The sequence below is a fragment of the Labeo rohita genome, chromosome 17 (genome assembly GCF_022985175.1).
Source record: "Labeo rohita strain BAU-BD-2019 chromosome 17, IGBB_LRoh.1.0, whole genome shotgun sequence".
NCBI lineage: Eukaryota > Metazoa > Chordata > Actinopteri > Cypriniformes > Cyprinidae > Labeo > Labeo rohita.
This window is the reverse complement of record NC_066885.1, coordinates 22891727-22907797: the sequence shown is the minus strand read 5'-3', so window position 1 is coordinate 22907797 and position 16071 is coordinate 22891727. Positions and strand designations below refer to the sequence as shown.

Sequence of the window (16071 nt, the reverse complement as noted above, 5' to 3'; positions counted from 1 at the left end):
TGAAATGCCAAATTAATTAGATTAAAAATACAAAATGACAAATATTAACCATGTGTCTAATAATAATAATAATAATAATAATAATAATAATAATAATAATAATAATAATAATAAAAAGTATAAAAAGGGAAAGTAATAAAATATATATACACGTTTTTTTATTTTCGTATCTTTAAAATCTAAAAATACAAAAAACAAATATTAATCATGTCTAATAACAATAATAATAATAATAAAAAAGTATAATCTCAAAATACAAAATAAAAGAGAACTTAAAATTGTAAAAAAAAATCCAAATTAATCAAATTAAGCATAAAATGTAGATATTTTTGTTACTATTTATGAATTGTCAAATGGCAAATTAATTAGATCATATTTAAAAATACAAAATAACAAAAAATGATCATGTCAAATGATAATCTAATAATAATAAAAGTATAAAAAGTAAAAAAAAAAAAAAAATATATATATATATATATATATATATATATATATATAAATTAGATCATATTTAAAAATACAAAATGACAAATATTAATCAGATGGCAAATTAATATTTATAATAATTCTGAATGTTTTTTCTCCCAATTGCGAGTTATGAAGTCCAGTCCTGAGGAGAAAAAAAAAACTAATATGTTCACAGAATTGCAAGTTTATATCTCACAATTCTGACTTTATTTCTCAGAATTGAGAGTTCACAACATGCAATTGTGAGTTTATATCTCACAACTCTGAGAAAAAAATTGTGAGATAACAAGAATTGTCGCAATAACCTATTTTTTTTCAGTGGGGGAAACAGGCTTCCATAGTTATTTGTGTTTTACTATATTAATATTATTTATTGTAGAATTTGTAAATTTGCCGTATTTTTCAAAATAATAATTCACACTAAATGCTGAATTCAAAGACCTAGTCTTGAAACCATATATCCCTGACCGTCCCATCTGGGTTCATTTAATTCCTACCTTACTGGAACATGTGATACATGACACTCTGTTTTTAAGATCAGCAGTTCTGTCAGTAGTTCCTGGATATATGCTGTCATGCTGTGGTCATGTGTACTGTATGACAGCTGTGAGCTGCCTATCTAGATTTTTGGGTACCATAGGCACATTTAAACCATGAAAATGGAATGTCTGAGCGTGTCTGTGTTGCCCATAAATGCCGTCTGGGTAGCAGCTAAAGCTTATAATAACAAATAAGGAAGATGAGAGACAGCCGATAGTTTGAGTCACTCCCTGACTCAGGGAAAAATGTGTTTATCCACAGTCCTGTGACCATGAGATTATTCTTAAGGACCGTCATGTGGGAGTATAATGACCTTGGTATGTTTGTGTGCAGGGGGGCTGGAGCGCGCTCATGTGGGCCGCTTATAAGGGTCGTGTGGAGGTGGCACGTCTACTGCTGGAAAAAGGCGCAAACCCGAACATCACCGGACAGGTCCGCAGAACCTTTTCCTAGATATATGTACAAGCACATTAGGTGTGGGTGAAAATGTGTTCCTGTGTGAGATTTCGTCTCATGGTTTGAGTGTTTTCTGCAGTCTGTGATTAATTTGTGTCTGTCCCAGTAGTACAGCGTTTACCCCGTCATATGGGCGGCAGGAAGAGGCCATGCGGAGATCGTTCAGCTGCTGCTTCAGCATGGAGCCAAAGTCAACTGCTCTGACAAGGTGCCTTATCACTCCCATCTCAAGAAACGCTGAGCTTTCACTAGATTCGTAAACACTGATAGTGAACTAAAACGCCTGATTCAACAGTTTCCACATGACAACAAGAAATAATATACACTACAGTTCAAAAGTTTGGGGGCAGTACATTTTTTTTTTTTTTTTTTTTTTTTTTTTTTTTTTTTCAGCAAGGACACATCACTTTAAAATGATAAAAAGTGCCTCTCAAGATTTCTATTTCAAATGAATCCTGTGCTTTTGCACTTTCCTTTCATCAAAGAATCCTGAAGAAAAGCAGTCTTTTCAACCATTTATCCACCTTATTTTTTCCATTAGCAGTAAATTTTATTTATCTGGTTTCTGGTCTCACAAAACAGCTTGTTTTGCTGCTTGATATTGCAAATTGGTGTGTCTTACCATGTTATCTTAATGTATTATCTTAATTATGAACACAATGGTTTGTATTGCAAACAGTTTTACTGTTTAAGACATGTTGTTATTCTTTTCGTTATTTCCCTACATAGCGGATAAAGTCTTGCCCTTAAGCTTGTTTAAGACTTACTTAAAGCCCCCCGTAGCCAAAAATTGTATCCCTTAAAACTCATCTTTGATAATCAAAATGACATATTTAAATGTTTTATTCTGGCAAAAATAATTTTCTCCTGATCCACTAACTGAACTGTAGTGAACACGGTATAATGACTGTTAAAACTATGTTTTTCCTAGTGGACAACTATAGTGGATACTGTAACATTTGCTAAAGTTGCTTACTTGACAATGTTGTGTCTTCAAAATTCCTTGAAAGCTCGAATTTTTGGTTTTGTGCTGGCAATCCTATTGGTATACTTTGCATGCTAATGATTTGTTGATTATAATGTTGATTACATTGTTTTGCTACTTGGTGGTGACAGATGACTGTTAAAAATGTAATTTAGTCATTCATTCAAATGATTCATTCAAACGCGCTGATTCATTTGGTAATGAAACAAGTGTTTGCCTAAGTCATTAAATCATTCATTCAAACAAATCAAGTAAAACAAAAAAAAAAATTAATTAAACGTTTTTGAAAAGACTGCAGTAGGGCTGCACGATTAATTGAAGGTGATTGTCATGCACATTTTTTTCAGTGAAGCCGGTTGTGTAGTCAGTAAATCTCCAGCAAGTGCTTTCAGATGGAACAACATTTAGTACACAGAGCCGTAGTTCACTGAAAAGCTATGCTATATCGCATTCATTATCGCAGATGATTTAATCACGCGATTATGAAATTGAAAGAAATCGTTTGCGATAATGACAGCTGTTTGCGTAGCTTCTCAGTGAACTGCGGCTCTGTGTAGAAATGCTGCTACATCTGAAAGCACATGAAAATGCCACAATTAGTAACATGTTTTTGCTCCAAACTCACTTCATAATGTCTGTCGAGTGTTTAAAATCAATCCTTCTGTAAGATGATGTGGCTTTTTGCACTGAATAAGGCACGCATAGGATTCAAAGTATTCTAAACAGTGATAAAGGCATTGCATTAGGGTAGCAGAGGGTGCCAACAGCCTATAGATTGTTTTTACACTTTATTGCGCAATCTCCTTGTTTACTATTGACTAAACAACAAGTCAAATGTCCACTTAATCTTTAATATTTGGCAATTTCTTTACGACAGAAATGCTACGTCCACTGTAATTTGTTGAATATGTGGACATCAAAATGTGTAAACTCAGAGTAAGGGTTTAAACTTTATTTTGAAATCACGATAAACGGCATACTGAGAAAGATATTGAAGTATTCTCCTGTGTTTACGTATGTTTATAAACGATTTACCTTACAAATCTGATGAAATGGCGAATGTTGGGTTCCCAGATGAACGTTTTAATAAACCCAAACTCACAACAATATAGAGAGATTGAGACAGTTTACTTATAAACAGTTTGTGTGAAGCAGCATTTACTGTGAACGGAGCCGCTCTGAGATGCACGTACATAACCTAAAGGCATGTAAATAATTAATTAATTTACAATAGCATTATGATTTATTATGATTTTAAATGGGTTTAATATACCATGCAAACTTGGGAAATGATCTAATAATGCGTTTCATGGATTCTCCTCTGAAATGTCCTACTTCTGATATTTTGCCCGGTTACTCAACATGGGCAAAATGCAATCTGGGATTTTTATTTTTATTTTATTTTTTAATCGAGTGCTCAAATTGAATTGTGGTGACAGCCCCAAGTAAAGCAGTATATACATGTGACACAGAACTGTAAAATAAAGTGCTGCCCTACGAATGAATAAGCGCCACATTCCTAATTAATTAAATGAGTAAAGATTACACTGCATTTTTTGCTTGTCGTTGTCAGTATGGCACCACACCTCTGATCTGGGCAGCCAGGAAGGGCCATTATGACTGTGTGATGCATCTGCTGGAGAACGGCGCCAATGTGGACCAGGAGGGAGCGGTACGCACCTTGTTTTGAACTTTGTCAAAATTCCTATTTTTCAGACTAAATGTGCTGATATAATAAAGTCATTAAAATGACTGCATGTTACAGAACTCGATGACTGCGCTTATAGTGGCTGTGCGAGGTGGTTTTACTGAGGTGGTGAAGGAGCTGCTTAAGAGAAACCCTAATATGAATATGACTGATAAAGATGGCAACACTGCGCTGATGATCGCTGCTATAGAAGGCTACACTGAGATTGTCCAAGACCTGCTGGATGCGGGCACATATGTCAACATCCCTGACCGGGTAGGGCTTCTCACAACTTATTTAACCTTGATTGCAAGTATGTCAGGAGTCTTGAAATTCCCATTTATCTTGTATTTGTTTGTGTCTCTCAGAGTGGTGATACTGTGCTTATCGGAGCCGTCAGAGGAGGTCATGTGGAGATCGTCCGAGCTTTGCTTAATAAATATGCTGATATTGATGTCAAAGGCCAGGTAACTGCATCTCACCACTCCAACGGCTCTCTATTTCAGTCTCCCTCATCCATCAGCACACTGTCCCGAATGCTAATCTTTACAGAATGGCCTCTCTGTTTTGATGCCCTTTTCACCTCATGTTAGAAACGTATTATTAATCCTCATGTGATTTAAGGAAGTAGATGTCACTGTGACCCTGCTTCATTTAATTTTGCATTGTAGGATGGTAAGACTGCCCTGTACTGGGCTGTGGAGAAAGGCAACGCAACTATGGTTCGAGACATTCTGCAATGCAACCCTGACACTGAGGCCTACACCAAGGTAAAGACCTGATTTCATTAGGTTTGCTTTGTAATCCTATATGAACTGTATCAATATGATGGTAATAATTGACAAGACTGTTTACGTACATGTGCTTTGTGTTAATGTGTCAGGATGGAGAGACTCCACTCATAAAAGCCACTAAAATGAGAAACATGGAAATTGTGGAGCTTCTTTTGGACAAAGGTGCCAAAGTGTCAGCAGTGGACAAGGTAAAACTATTAAGTTAACCACGTGTACGTGCACATTATTGTCTGATTGACATATCTTTATTATTTTCTTAATACAGACATAATTTAAGGATAAAAACCTGATTTTGTACAGTGTATATAGAACTGTTTTCAGTATTAATCAGTGGTTAAAAAAAAGTATTTTTATTTTTATTATAATTTTTGAAAAAATGTAAATTCAGGTCCATGTCACATTTTCATGGTTACATAAACATTTCTTTAGTTTTACAGAAAAAGAAGATTTTTTTTTTTCAAAGCTCAATAAATATACTGTAATAGCAAAAATTATTATTATTATTATTATTATTATTATTATTATTATTATTAATATTATTATTATTATTAATATTTTCATAGTTTTTATAAATATTTTATATTGCGAAAACAGTCAAATAAATACAGTAATAGCAAAAATAAAAAAAAAATTATTATTTTGTTGTTGTTATTAATGTTATTATTATTATCATAGCTACAATAGTTAATATATTCATTATTTAGTAGTAATAATAAATAATAATAATAATAATCATCATTATTATTATTATTATTATTATTATTATTATGACTGAAAAACAGCGCAAGTAATACAGTAATAACAAAATTATATTTGATATGATTGATTATGCTTATAATTATTATTATTGTTATTATTATTATTATTATTAAGATGTAATATTATTATTATTATTATTATTATTATTATTGTTATTAAGTGGTGTTCTTCTTCTTCTTATTATTATTATTATATTTGATTTTTTTATTTGATTTTTTTTTTATAATGTAAATTCATGTCCCAGTAACATTTTCATGGTCACATAAACATTTCTTAGATTTTCAGAAAAAGAAGATTTTTTTTTTTTTTCATATTTTTTATATTAACAATGTAATCAATATTTTGTTTTTTTAAAGCCAAGTATGAATCTCATCATCAAGCATTTTACATTTATTCCAAAATAATAATTCAAGGCAGTAACAATTTAAACAATATCTTTTATTAGTGAACTTATGTTTAGCTATTCTTTTTAATAGTTAACATTTAATCATTTTAATTTTTTTAGATCATCAGTCATCAAAGCTCGGTAAATATATCGTAATAGCAAAAAAATATTATTATTATTATTATTATTATTATTATTAAGATGTAATAATATTTTCATGATTTAATAATAATAATAATATTATTAATAATAGTAATAATAATAGTAAGTATTATTATTATTATTATTATTATTATTTATTTTTTTATTTTTTTATAATGTTTTAAATTCATGTCCCAGTCACATTTTCATAGTTATGTAAACGTTACTTAGATTTTCAGAAAATGAAGAAAAAAATCAATTTATATGTTTTTTTAATTAACAATGTAATCAATGTTCTATTTATTAAAGCCAAGTATGAATCTCATCAAGTTAGTGTTTTTAGGCATTTTACATTTATTCAAAAATAATAACTCAAGGCAGTAAACAATATATTTTGTGAACTTATGTTCAGCTATTCTTTTTAATAGTTAACTTTTAACTTAAAAAAATTAACCTTCGGATCATCAGTCATCAAAGCTTGTTAAATATAGGTCACAGACAAAGAGATTTACTTTAAATTCCGTCAAGCTGATTACTTACTAAAAACGCGCACAGATCATGTTTTCATGCCATTTTAAGACTTATTTTGACATAGCAGTGTGGTTATATCTAAGTGTGTGAGTTGTTTACTTACTGTTTTTAAGTTAGTCTTCCTATTAACTCCATTATATTGTTCATTCAGACTGATTTGTGAATGCTGAACAAACGCAAACACAAGAAGCGGGATTTATCACATGAACCAATCACAGCCGATCATATCCAGTCATATCCAATCATATTGCGATGGAGGCATTGCCTCCTTTCACGTGACTTTCCCCCATTTATTCTTAATTACCCCCCACTAACTCACGGCACACTTTAGGGGGTCTGTTAAAACTCAATGGGCTCAGGGGAGGTGAGAGAGACGCGGACTCCCTCTGTAACTTTACCTGCTTGGAAAATGTTTCTTTAGAAAAACAAGTGATTTATACACTTTTGAATGTTGTATTTTGCAGTATTGGCTTTGATTTATTTTTGTACTACTATTTTTGAGATACTGCCTCCCTTACCTCCTCAGAGGAAATGCCCCATATATATACTTCTGCAAATATTCTCTAAAAATATACTGATATCTTTTCAGAAAGGTGACACAGCTCTGCATATTGCCATTCGTGGCAGAAGCCGCAAACTTGCTGAGCTGCTCTTGAGGAACCCTAAAGATGGCCGTCTGCTCTACCGGCCCAACAAAGAGGGAGAGACGCCCTACAACATTGACTGCACTCACCAGAAGAGCATCCTCACCCAGATATTTGGAGCCAGTGAGTATTTCTCTAGCAAATAGTTTGTTTGCACAGTAACATGTCTGTCTCCAACACCTCTAATGTATTCCTCCCTAGAGCACCTGTCTCCTTCTGAGTGTGACGGAGACATGCTGGGTTATGACCTGTACAGCAGCGCTCTGGCGGACATCCTGAGTGAGCCCACCATGCAGCCGCCCATCTGTGTGGGGCTTTATGCCCAGTGGGGCAGCGGCAAGTCCTTCCTCCTTAAGAAACTGGAAGGTATGAGCCAGAAATGACTGTCAGAAATCTGCACGGCCTTAGTGGATCTTTCCCATCTGAATGAGATCTGATTGTGTTTCAGATGAGATGAAGACGTTCGCTGGACAGCAGGTGGAGCCGTTGTTCCAGTTCTCGTGGTTGGTGGTGGTTTTGACTCTGCTGCTGTGTGGATCTGTGGCTCTGGTCCTTGGCTTTGCTGTGGACACAAAGCTGGCCATTGCTGTGGCCCTCAGCCTGCTCGCCCTACTGTACATATTCTTTGGTGAGAAATCATCAAATTTACTGTCATGCCATGCAATGGCAATCATAGCGCAACATACAATGGTAACTTAGAGTGTTTAGCAAGAAAGCAGTAAGCCACAAATAATTCAGTTTGAATAAAAAAAAAAAAAGTAAACTATAAATACAATCCATGCAATAATGAAGCAGACACACAAATCACAAAATAGTTCAAGTACAAAGTAATAAAGCACAAATACAGTAATCAGTACATGCAAAGAATTCTGTATGAAAACAGTAACAGTTAGTAGCAACTAGTTAATAGTGAGAATTGGTCTTTAAAATAAAGTGTTACCATAAAAACATTTATTATTATTATTATTATTATTATTATTATAGCTATACATATTAATATTTTCATATAGTAATAATAATAATAATAATAATAATAATCATTATTATTTACATAATTTTATTATTATTATTATTATTATTATTATTTAATAATAATAAAATTAATATACGATCAAAAACTGCAAATAGTAAATACAGAAATAACAATAATAAAAATTATATTATTATTGCTATACAAATTAATATTTTCATTTAGTAGTAGTAGTAATAATAATATTATATTATATTATTGAAAAACAGTGCAGATAGTACATACAATAATAGCAATAATAAAAAATATATTATTATTGCTGCAAAAATAGTGCAAATAATAAGTACAGTAATGGCAATAATAAAAATATTATTATAGCTGTAATTATTTTAATAATAATAATATTAATATTAATATTAATAATAACTTATTATTATTATTATTATTATTGCAAAAACAGTGCAAGTGATAAATACAGTAACAGCCATAATTTATTATTATTATTATAGCTATAAGTATTTTCATTATTTAGTGATAATAACAATAATAATAATAATAATAATAATATTATTATTATTATTACAAAAATAGTGCAAGTGATAAATACAGTAATAGCAATAATAATAATAATAATAATAATACTTATTAGTAGTAGTATTATTCTTGTTGTTGAAAAAACAGTGAAAATAATAAATACAATATTATTATTATTATTATTATTATTATTATTTCAAAATCAGTGCAAATAATGAATAGATGCTAACTGATAAATAAGTGTCTAGTCAGTGCCTCTAAATAACTGCTTTGACCTGAATACTAAAATTTTCATGTGAATATTTATATCAAGATTATGAATCTTATGGGACTACAACATTTCACCCCTGGAGGTCTAAAGAGCTGACCATACCCTAATTATCAAAATACTACTTTGTGTATGGAGATTTGGTGAATATTTTTTAATGTATACTTATTTTGTCCCCTTGGTTTACCATTATTTATCTCAGGCTTTTTATTTTTGATTCTCATTACATTTTGCTCAATGTGGATTTATTTTTGGTTACCAAGGGGCACTAAACTGCACATATAAATGTGTCCACCAGAGTGCAGCATTGTACTTTACAATCTCACGTATGCGTTGTGAGTGGAGTTGACTGTTCTACATTTATCTTGTTTTACATTCTCACTAACTTCTGGTTTATCAGAAAGTGACCTCGTGTCATCTCTCTCTCCTGTGCTTTTGTATGGTGTGTGCAGTGTTGGTGTACTTTGGTGGGAGAAAAGGGGGGGAGAGTTGGAGTTGGGCCTGGGTCCTCAGCACCAGACTGGCTCGCCACATCGGCTACTTGGAGCTTCTTCTCAAACTCATGTTCGTCAATCCCCCCGAACTTCCAGAGCAGACCACCAAAGCCCTGCCGGTCAGGTAGAGCCCCGCAGCCATGACCAAACACACCCAACTACTTTACACTGCTGTTTAAGGGACGTTTGTTCTTTTGCAAAGTCGAAAAAAATCGAAACAAAGATGTAAACTGTATAAAGATGTGATATACTTCACCATAATGTTTTGGAAGCAGGATAAATTCATGCTGTGAATATTCTCTTACCTGCACATTCTGTCGAAACACGCACATGTGTGATGCTCATTTTCAGTCAGTCTTTTTTTGTTCTCCATCTGTCCAGGTTTCTGTTCACGGACTATAACCGTCTGTCGAGTGTGGGAGGGGAGACGTCCATGGCTGAAATGATAGCCACGCTGTCCGACGCCTGTGAGAGAGAGTTTGGCTTCCTGGCCACCAGACTTTTTAGGGTCTTCAAGAATGATGAAACTCAAGGTGTGTCTGTGGAATATGCACTATGAACCTTGGTAACAAGAAAGAAATATTTTTAAAAATATATTCAGTGCTTTGAATTGTTTTTATTATGATGTGTGTGATTAATTCTTGCCTTTCTGATTTTTTTTTTACATTTACAGTTTACAGAGTTTTACATTTGTCTACTTTTATAATATTTATTAATATTTTGTTTTTATTATTATTTTTTTAAATTAAAATCTTTTATTGTTATATTTTTAGTCTTCATTTTAATTTTATTTACATTTGAGTCATTTTCTTAGTGTGTTTTGTCTTTTCTATTTTCAACTTATTTTACTTTAGATTAGGCAACATTTCTATTTTTGTTACATTTTTATGTCTAATATTCATATTTCAGTTAGTATTTTGGTTAACAATAACAACCCTGTCTAAAAAAAATTTCAAGTTTGGTATAAATCACCTTTTTCATAAAGACTAAATTATATAATTTTATTTTATTATTAATGCAATGGAATAGTTTATCATAAAAAATACGAAAAAGGTTATCATATTTAGTGGTTTTATTTTATATTTTATTATTTTATTAATGGAATTATTTCATTTCAGCTTTATTTCAATTAATGCATTTAATAGCATTTTAGTTAATAACAACACTGTCTAAAAACACTTCAAGTGTGGTTTAAATAACCTTTTTTTACAATAAATATTAAATTATATAATTTATTTTTATTATTAATGCAATAGAATTTTAATTTTATATTATGTATTTTTATTTTAATTTATTAATGCAATAGAATGGGCTGAAAATGTATTTATCATATTTAGTGGTTTTATTTTATTTTATTTTATTAATGGAATGGGCAAAAAATGTATCATATGTAGTGGTTTAATTTTTATTTTACTTTTATTTTTATTTTATTTTATTTTATTTTATTTTATTTTATGTTATGTTATGTTATTTAATTTTATTTTATTTATTAATGCAATAGAATGGACATAAAATGTATTTATCATAGTGGTTTAATTTTAATTTAAATTAATTTTATTTATTTTGATTTGATTATTTAATTATTTTAATTAATTTTATTTTATTAATGCAATGGAAAGGACAAAAATGTATTTATCATAATTAGTGGATAATTTTTTCTTTCTTTCTGTTTTTTTCTTTAAAGTTTTCTTTTTAATATTCATATTTCTTTTTTTCATTTCAGCTTCATTTCAATTAATAACAATTATTTTAATAGTATTTTAGTTAACAATAACAACACTGTCTTAAAACACTTTAAGTGTGGTAAAAACCACCTTTTTCATAAATATTCATTCATTCTTTCTTTCTTTCTGTTGTAGACAGACTTTGGTAAAATCCCTGTCAAGAATTATGCTCTACATAGCTTTATAATAAACATTAAAAAAAAAAATTATTAATATTTATACGTTTATACAACTTTTAACACGATGTTATAATTTCACAGCCCATCACAGTTGTATATATCAGGTGTTTTATTCCGGCTTAAAATGTGGCTAAGCTAGTTAGCTTTATTAGTATTTAATGCTTTTTTTTTTTTTCTTTCTTTTTTACAGGAAAGAAGTGGAAGAAGACATGTTGCGTCCCGTCCTTCGTGCTCTTTGTGTTGACGTCGGGCTGTCTGATCACAGGCATGACCCTGCTGGCCATCTTCAAGGTGGACGCAGAGAACCTGACGGTGAACGCGGTTCTGATCGCCATGGCCAGTGTGGTGGGTCTGGCCGTGCTGCTGAACTGTCGGACTTGGTGGCAGGTGGCGGACTCTGTGCTGCACTCTCAGAGGAGGAGGCTCCTTAACGCTGCCAACAGCATGCACAAGCTCAAGAGTGAGGGATTCATGAAGGTGAGCCAATGATGCTGATATAATATGTAATGTGCTTATTAATAGTCATCACTATTACATTATACATACATACATATACATACACATACATATTTTCATTTAGCAGATATTTTCTTATTCCGAGTGAAACTCTGTGGCCTAACTTGGCATGACTTGGAGAGATGGAGTTGCATGTCCATGTTCACAGTAAAATCTTAGTGGTATAATTAATTCATTAATTAATTAACTAAATTGTTTGTTTGCTTGTTTGTTTATTTGTTTATTTTACTAATGCAGTAGAATAGACAGAAAATATATTTGTCATATTTAGTGGTTTCGTTTTTTTCATATTTTTCAATTAGATTTTTTTTTTTAATACAGTGGAATGAACAGAAAATGTTTGTCATATTTTTTATTTTATTTTATTTTTTTATTTTTTATTAATGCAATGGAAAAAACAGAACATTTATTCATTATATTCAGCAGTTTAATCTTTATTTATTTATTTATTTATTTATTTATTTATTTGGTTCGTTTAGTTTTTATTTTATTATTGCAATGGAATGGACAGAAAATGTACTTATATTTAGTGGTTTATTTTATTTTAATTTAGTAGCTTATATTTTTATTTTATTTTTAAATATTTATTTTATTTGATTTTATTTTTTTACCAATGCAACATTATCATATTTAGTGACTTATTTTTTATTTTATTTTATTTTATTTTATTTTATTTTATTTTATTTTATTTGTTACCAATGCAACAGAAAATGTATTTATCATATTTAGTGACTTAATTTTTTTTTTTTATATTTATTTTATTTTATTACATTTTTTTTTACCAATGCAATGGAAGAAACAGAAAATGTATTATATTTAGTGACTTATTTTTTTTGAAATATTTATTTTATTTTATTTTATTTTAGTTTAGTTTAGTTTAATGCAATGAATGGAATGGACATAAAATGGGTTTATTATATTTAGTGATTTAATTTATATATATATATATATATATATATATATAATATTTCATGTTATTTTATTTTTTTTTTTACCAATGCAATTAAATAGACAGAAAAAGTATTTATTCTATTTTTTTTTTTATTTTTTTAAATTTTATTATATTTTATTTTATTTATTTATTTTTTATTATTATTTGCAGTCTTTGGATAGCCTAAGAGCCTAGATCTTAAACCAGATCATTCAGATTTTATTTTAAGTCTCTTCGGAGAGGACGGCTTTCAGATTTTTGCTATTTTGTGAAAATGAAAATCTTATTTTTATTTATTTATTTATTTTTTTTTTTGACTGCATATTGCTTTGTATAGCTGATCTGTTTCTGTTTTCTCTCAGGTTTTGAAGTGTGAAGTGGAGCTCATGGCTAAAATGGCTAAAACCATTGACGGCTTCACCCAGAATCAGACCCGACTGGCTGTCATTATCGATGGCCTGGATTCCTGTGAACAGGACAAAGTGCTACAGATGCTTGACACGGTGCGTGTGTGCATCAAACCTCACTGAAGCTCTCCTATATAACCAAATAATAGTATAAAAATCTCTTTTACTGCCAGGATCGCATTTTCCGGTATACTCATTCAATGCCAAGAACCTTTTGATGGCACAAGCCATCCATCTCCGCTGTAAACATAAAAGACTCATTCTGTCGGAACACGCTGGCTTCCTGCTCTTGACTAAATGGCCAAACAAGGTGCCTCATGTCCACTCTGTGGGCAAAACAAGCCCGTTCACCTCTCAAACATCTCATGGATGTGCAGCAGTGCTCAGAGTTCAGGCTTGTTTAGCTCCAGAAGTTCAGATTCCTCACTCCCAGCTGGACTAATGGAATTTCCTTCAGCTAAATGTCATTATTTGGGTATAATCCTCTTGTGTTGGCAGCCTGTTCACCGCTAATGAAATCTGCCATTTACCAGAGAGCCTGCAAAAACCCTCAAAGATTCCTTTGTGGCACAATTAGCCACGTCTCTTTTCAATTCAGATCTTTATGTCTCCGATTTTGATAGGAATTACCAAATTGGATTTCTCTTTCAAGTTTAATATTGTTCCAGTTGCTAAAGCTGATGCTCTATATGAAAAATGATGGATATAAATGCAGATGGCATATTTTGTGCCACAGTTTAGTTGGCGTGGAGAACCGCAACGTCAGCAGATATTTCACAGCGATCGCTAAACGCTCTACAAATCAGTGTCCTGTGACATTTCTACATGTTACGGTGTTCCTCATTAGTCTGGAAAGTCCCATCACGTTCAAATGAGTAAACGTCTGGCCGTGTGTAAACGTATACAGAGTGGCTTCTGTGTAAACAAACACAAAGTCCACAATGTATAAATTGAGCTATAGGTCTGTGTGACATAGCTAGTCTAATAGAATTATGAATAAATAACTTCATTCATTTTTAAGTGATCTGAGAGTGAAAGAAAGGAAAATAGGCCTTCTTTAGTATAGCACACATATAGGGCCCTATGATTTCCGTGATGCAGAAAATGGAATCCAGTCATAAACATGGAATTGAACGTTACTGTATAATGAATAAATCAAATGTGTATCAGTACACTTAAGTCAAGCAATATGGACTATTATCTGTGAATATTAAGCTGCAAAAAGACTTTTAAACTATGAATCCTGAATGTTCTGCGTGTCTCTGTGTGAATGAATGGCACAGACACATGGTTTCGTTTACCCACATACTGAAGCGCATGTGAAGCTCGCTGTGTTTTCAGCCTCTGCCGCCTAAATATATGAGTACATGAACAAGTTAACATGATTTCTAGAACTGCTAGTCACTTTACGTGCATTTTAGTCTTACTGTTGGGAAAAAATGATCATATATCATATACAAACAAAAACGTAAAGGTATCCACAGTAATTCGTCAAAATAAAAGTTTAACTTGAAGAAACTGTGACAGAAACATATTACTTAATGGATGATAGTAGTACTACTACCAGTGAAATTATTATTAACACAGTATTTTTAAAGGAATATTTACAAAAAAAAAACAAAAAAAAAGCTGAGCTGAATTTTTTTTTAGCATATATATATATATATATATCTGTTAATTAGAGATGCTTTTGATTTATGAAAATTGAATGAAACCATTATGTTGGAGAGGGGGAAAAACATTTTATAGTGCCATAAAAATTAAATTTTTTGTGAAACGTTCACTAAATTGTTGTCAAATACTTTAAGTTTCATGTTTTCAATTAATTAGTTATACTACATGATTTTTTATTTAACCATTAAAACAGAGTATTAAAAAACTGAATTTAAAATAAATAAATAAATGGGAAAGAAAAAGGGGGAAGAAATGGAAGAACTGATTTCATACGGCCTTATAATTGGCATTGGGTTTTAGCCCAGTCTTCCTATGAATTACATATGTTTTTCAGAGAAATATTGTACTATATTTACTCACACTTTATTTTAAGATCTATTTCTCACTATTAACTCCTATTTACTGCTTATTAAAGATCATCACATGGATTTTTTTTATTATTTTAATATGTTCCTTGAGGTTTACTTACAATGTTATTACAATGTTATTACAAGTTTATTGCACCAAAAAAAAAAAAATGAATGTCTGGAAAAATGATTATTTTCAACCCTCATTCTGACCCTCTCTGTTTTTAAAATGCGTGTCATTTAAGGCTTGTCAGTAATTGGCCACTATTATGATAACAAACGTCTAACGTCATTGCATAGGAAACAGTATTAACGCCCTCTCGCTATTGCATGTGAGTGTTTTGATGATTCAACAACAAACAAAAACAAACAAACAAAAAAACCCTGTAATTTCCAGGCAAAGCATTATGAAATCATTTGTTTTATTGGAACAACAACCTCCTATATGCCTTATATGCTCTTATAAGGTCAAGGCAAATTTAATTTCTCATGTCTCAGTTGTTTAGTTGAGGTATTGGGTAGGTTCAAGGATGTAGAATATGATCATGCAGAATAAGGCGTTAATATGTGCTTTATAAGTACTAATAAGCAGTCAATGTGTTAGTAATATGCATGTTAATAAGCAACTAGTTAATAG

The 16071-nt window shown here is 31.1% G+C and overlaps 1 protein-coding gene across 6 annotated transcripts in view; it reads left to right on the top strand.

Moving 5' to 3' along the window:
- Positions 1 to 16071, top strand: part of kidins220a (kinase D-interacting substrate 220a) — an 87492-nt gene that overhangs the window by 11692 nt on the left and 59729 nt on the right. For all 6 annotated transcript variants that reach the window (XM_051133711.1, XM_051133710.1, XM_051133709.1 and 3 more), the window contains exons 5-18: positions 1342 to 1440; positions 1574 to 1672; positions 4023 to 4121; positions 4215 to 4412; positions 4505 to 4603; positions 4808 to 4906; positions 5020 to 5118; positions 7336 to 7513; positions 7592 to 7756; positions 7839 to 8018; positions 9615 to 9780; positions 10038 to 10189; positions 11750 to 12036; positions 13369 to 13509. In XM_051133711.1, the coding sequence (XP_050989668.1) occupies positions 1342 to 1440; positions 1574 to 1672; positions 4023 to 4121; positions 4215 to 4412; positions 4505 to 4603; positions 4808 to 4906; positions 5020 to 5118; positions 7336 to 7513; positions 7592 to 7756; positions 7839 to 8018; positions 9615 to 9780; positions 10038 to 10189; positions 11750 to 12036; positions 13369 to 13509 (2061 nt within the window). The remainder of the gene's footprint in view (positions 1 to 1341; positions 1441 to 1573; positions 1673 to 4022; positions 4122 to 4214; positions 4413 to 4504; positions 4604 to 4807; positions 4907 to 5019; positions 5119 to 7335; positions 7514 to 7591; positions 7757 to 7838; positions 8019 to 9614; positions 9781 to 10037; positions 10190 to 11749; positions 12037 to 13368; positions 13510 to 16071) is intronic.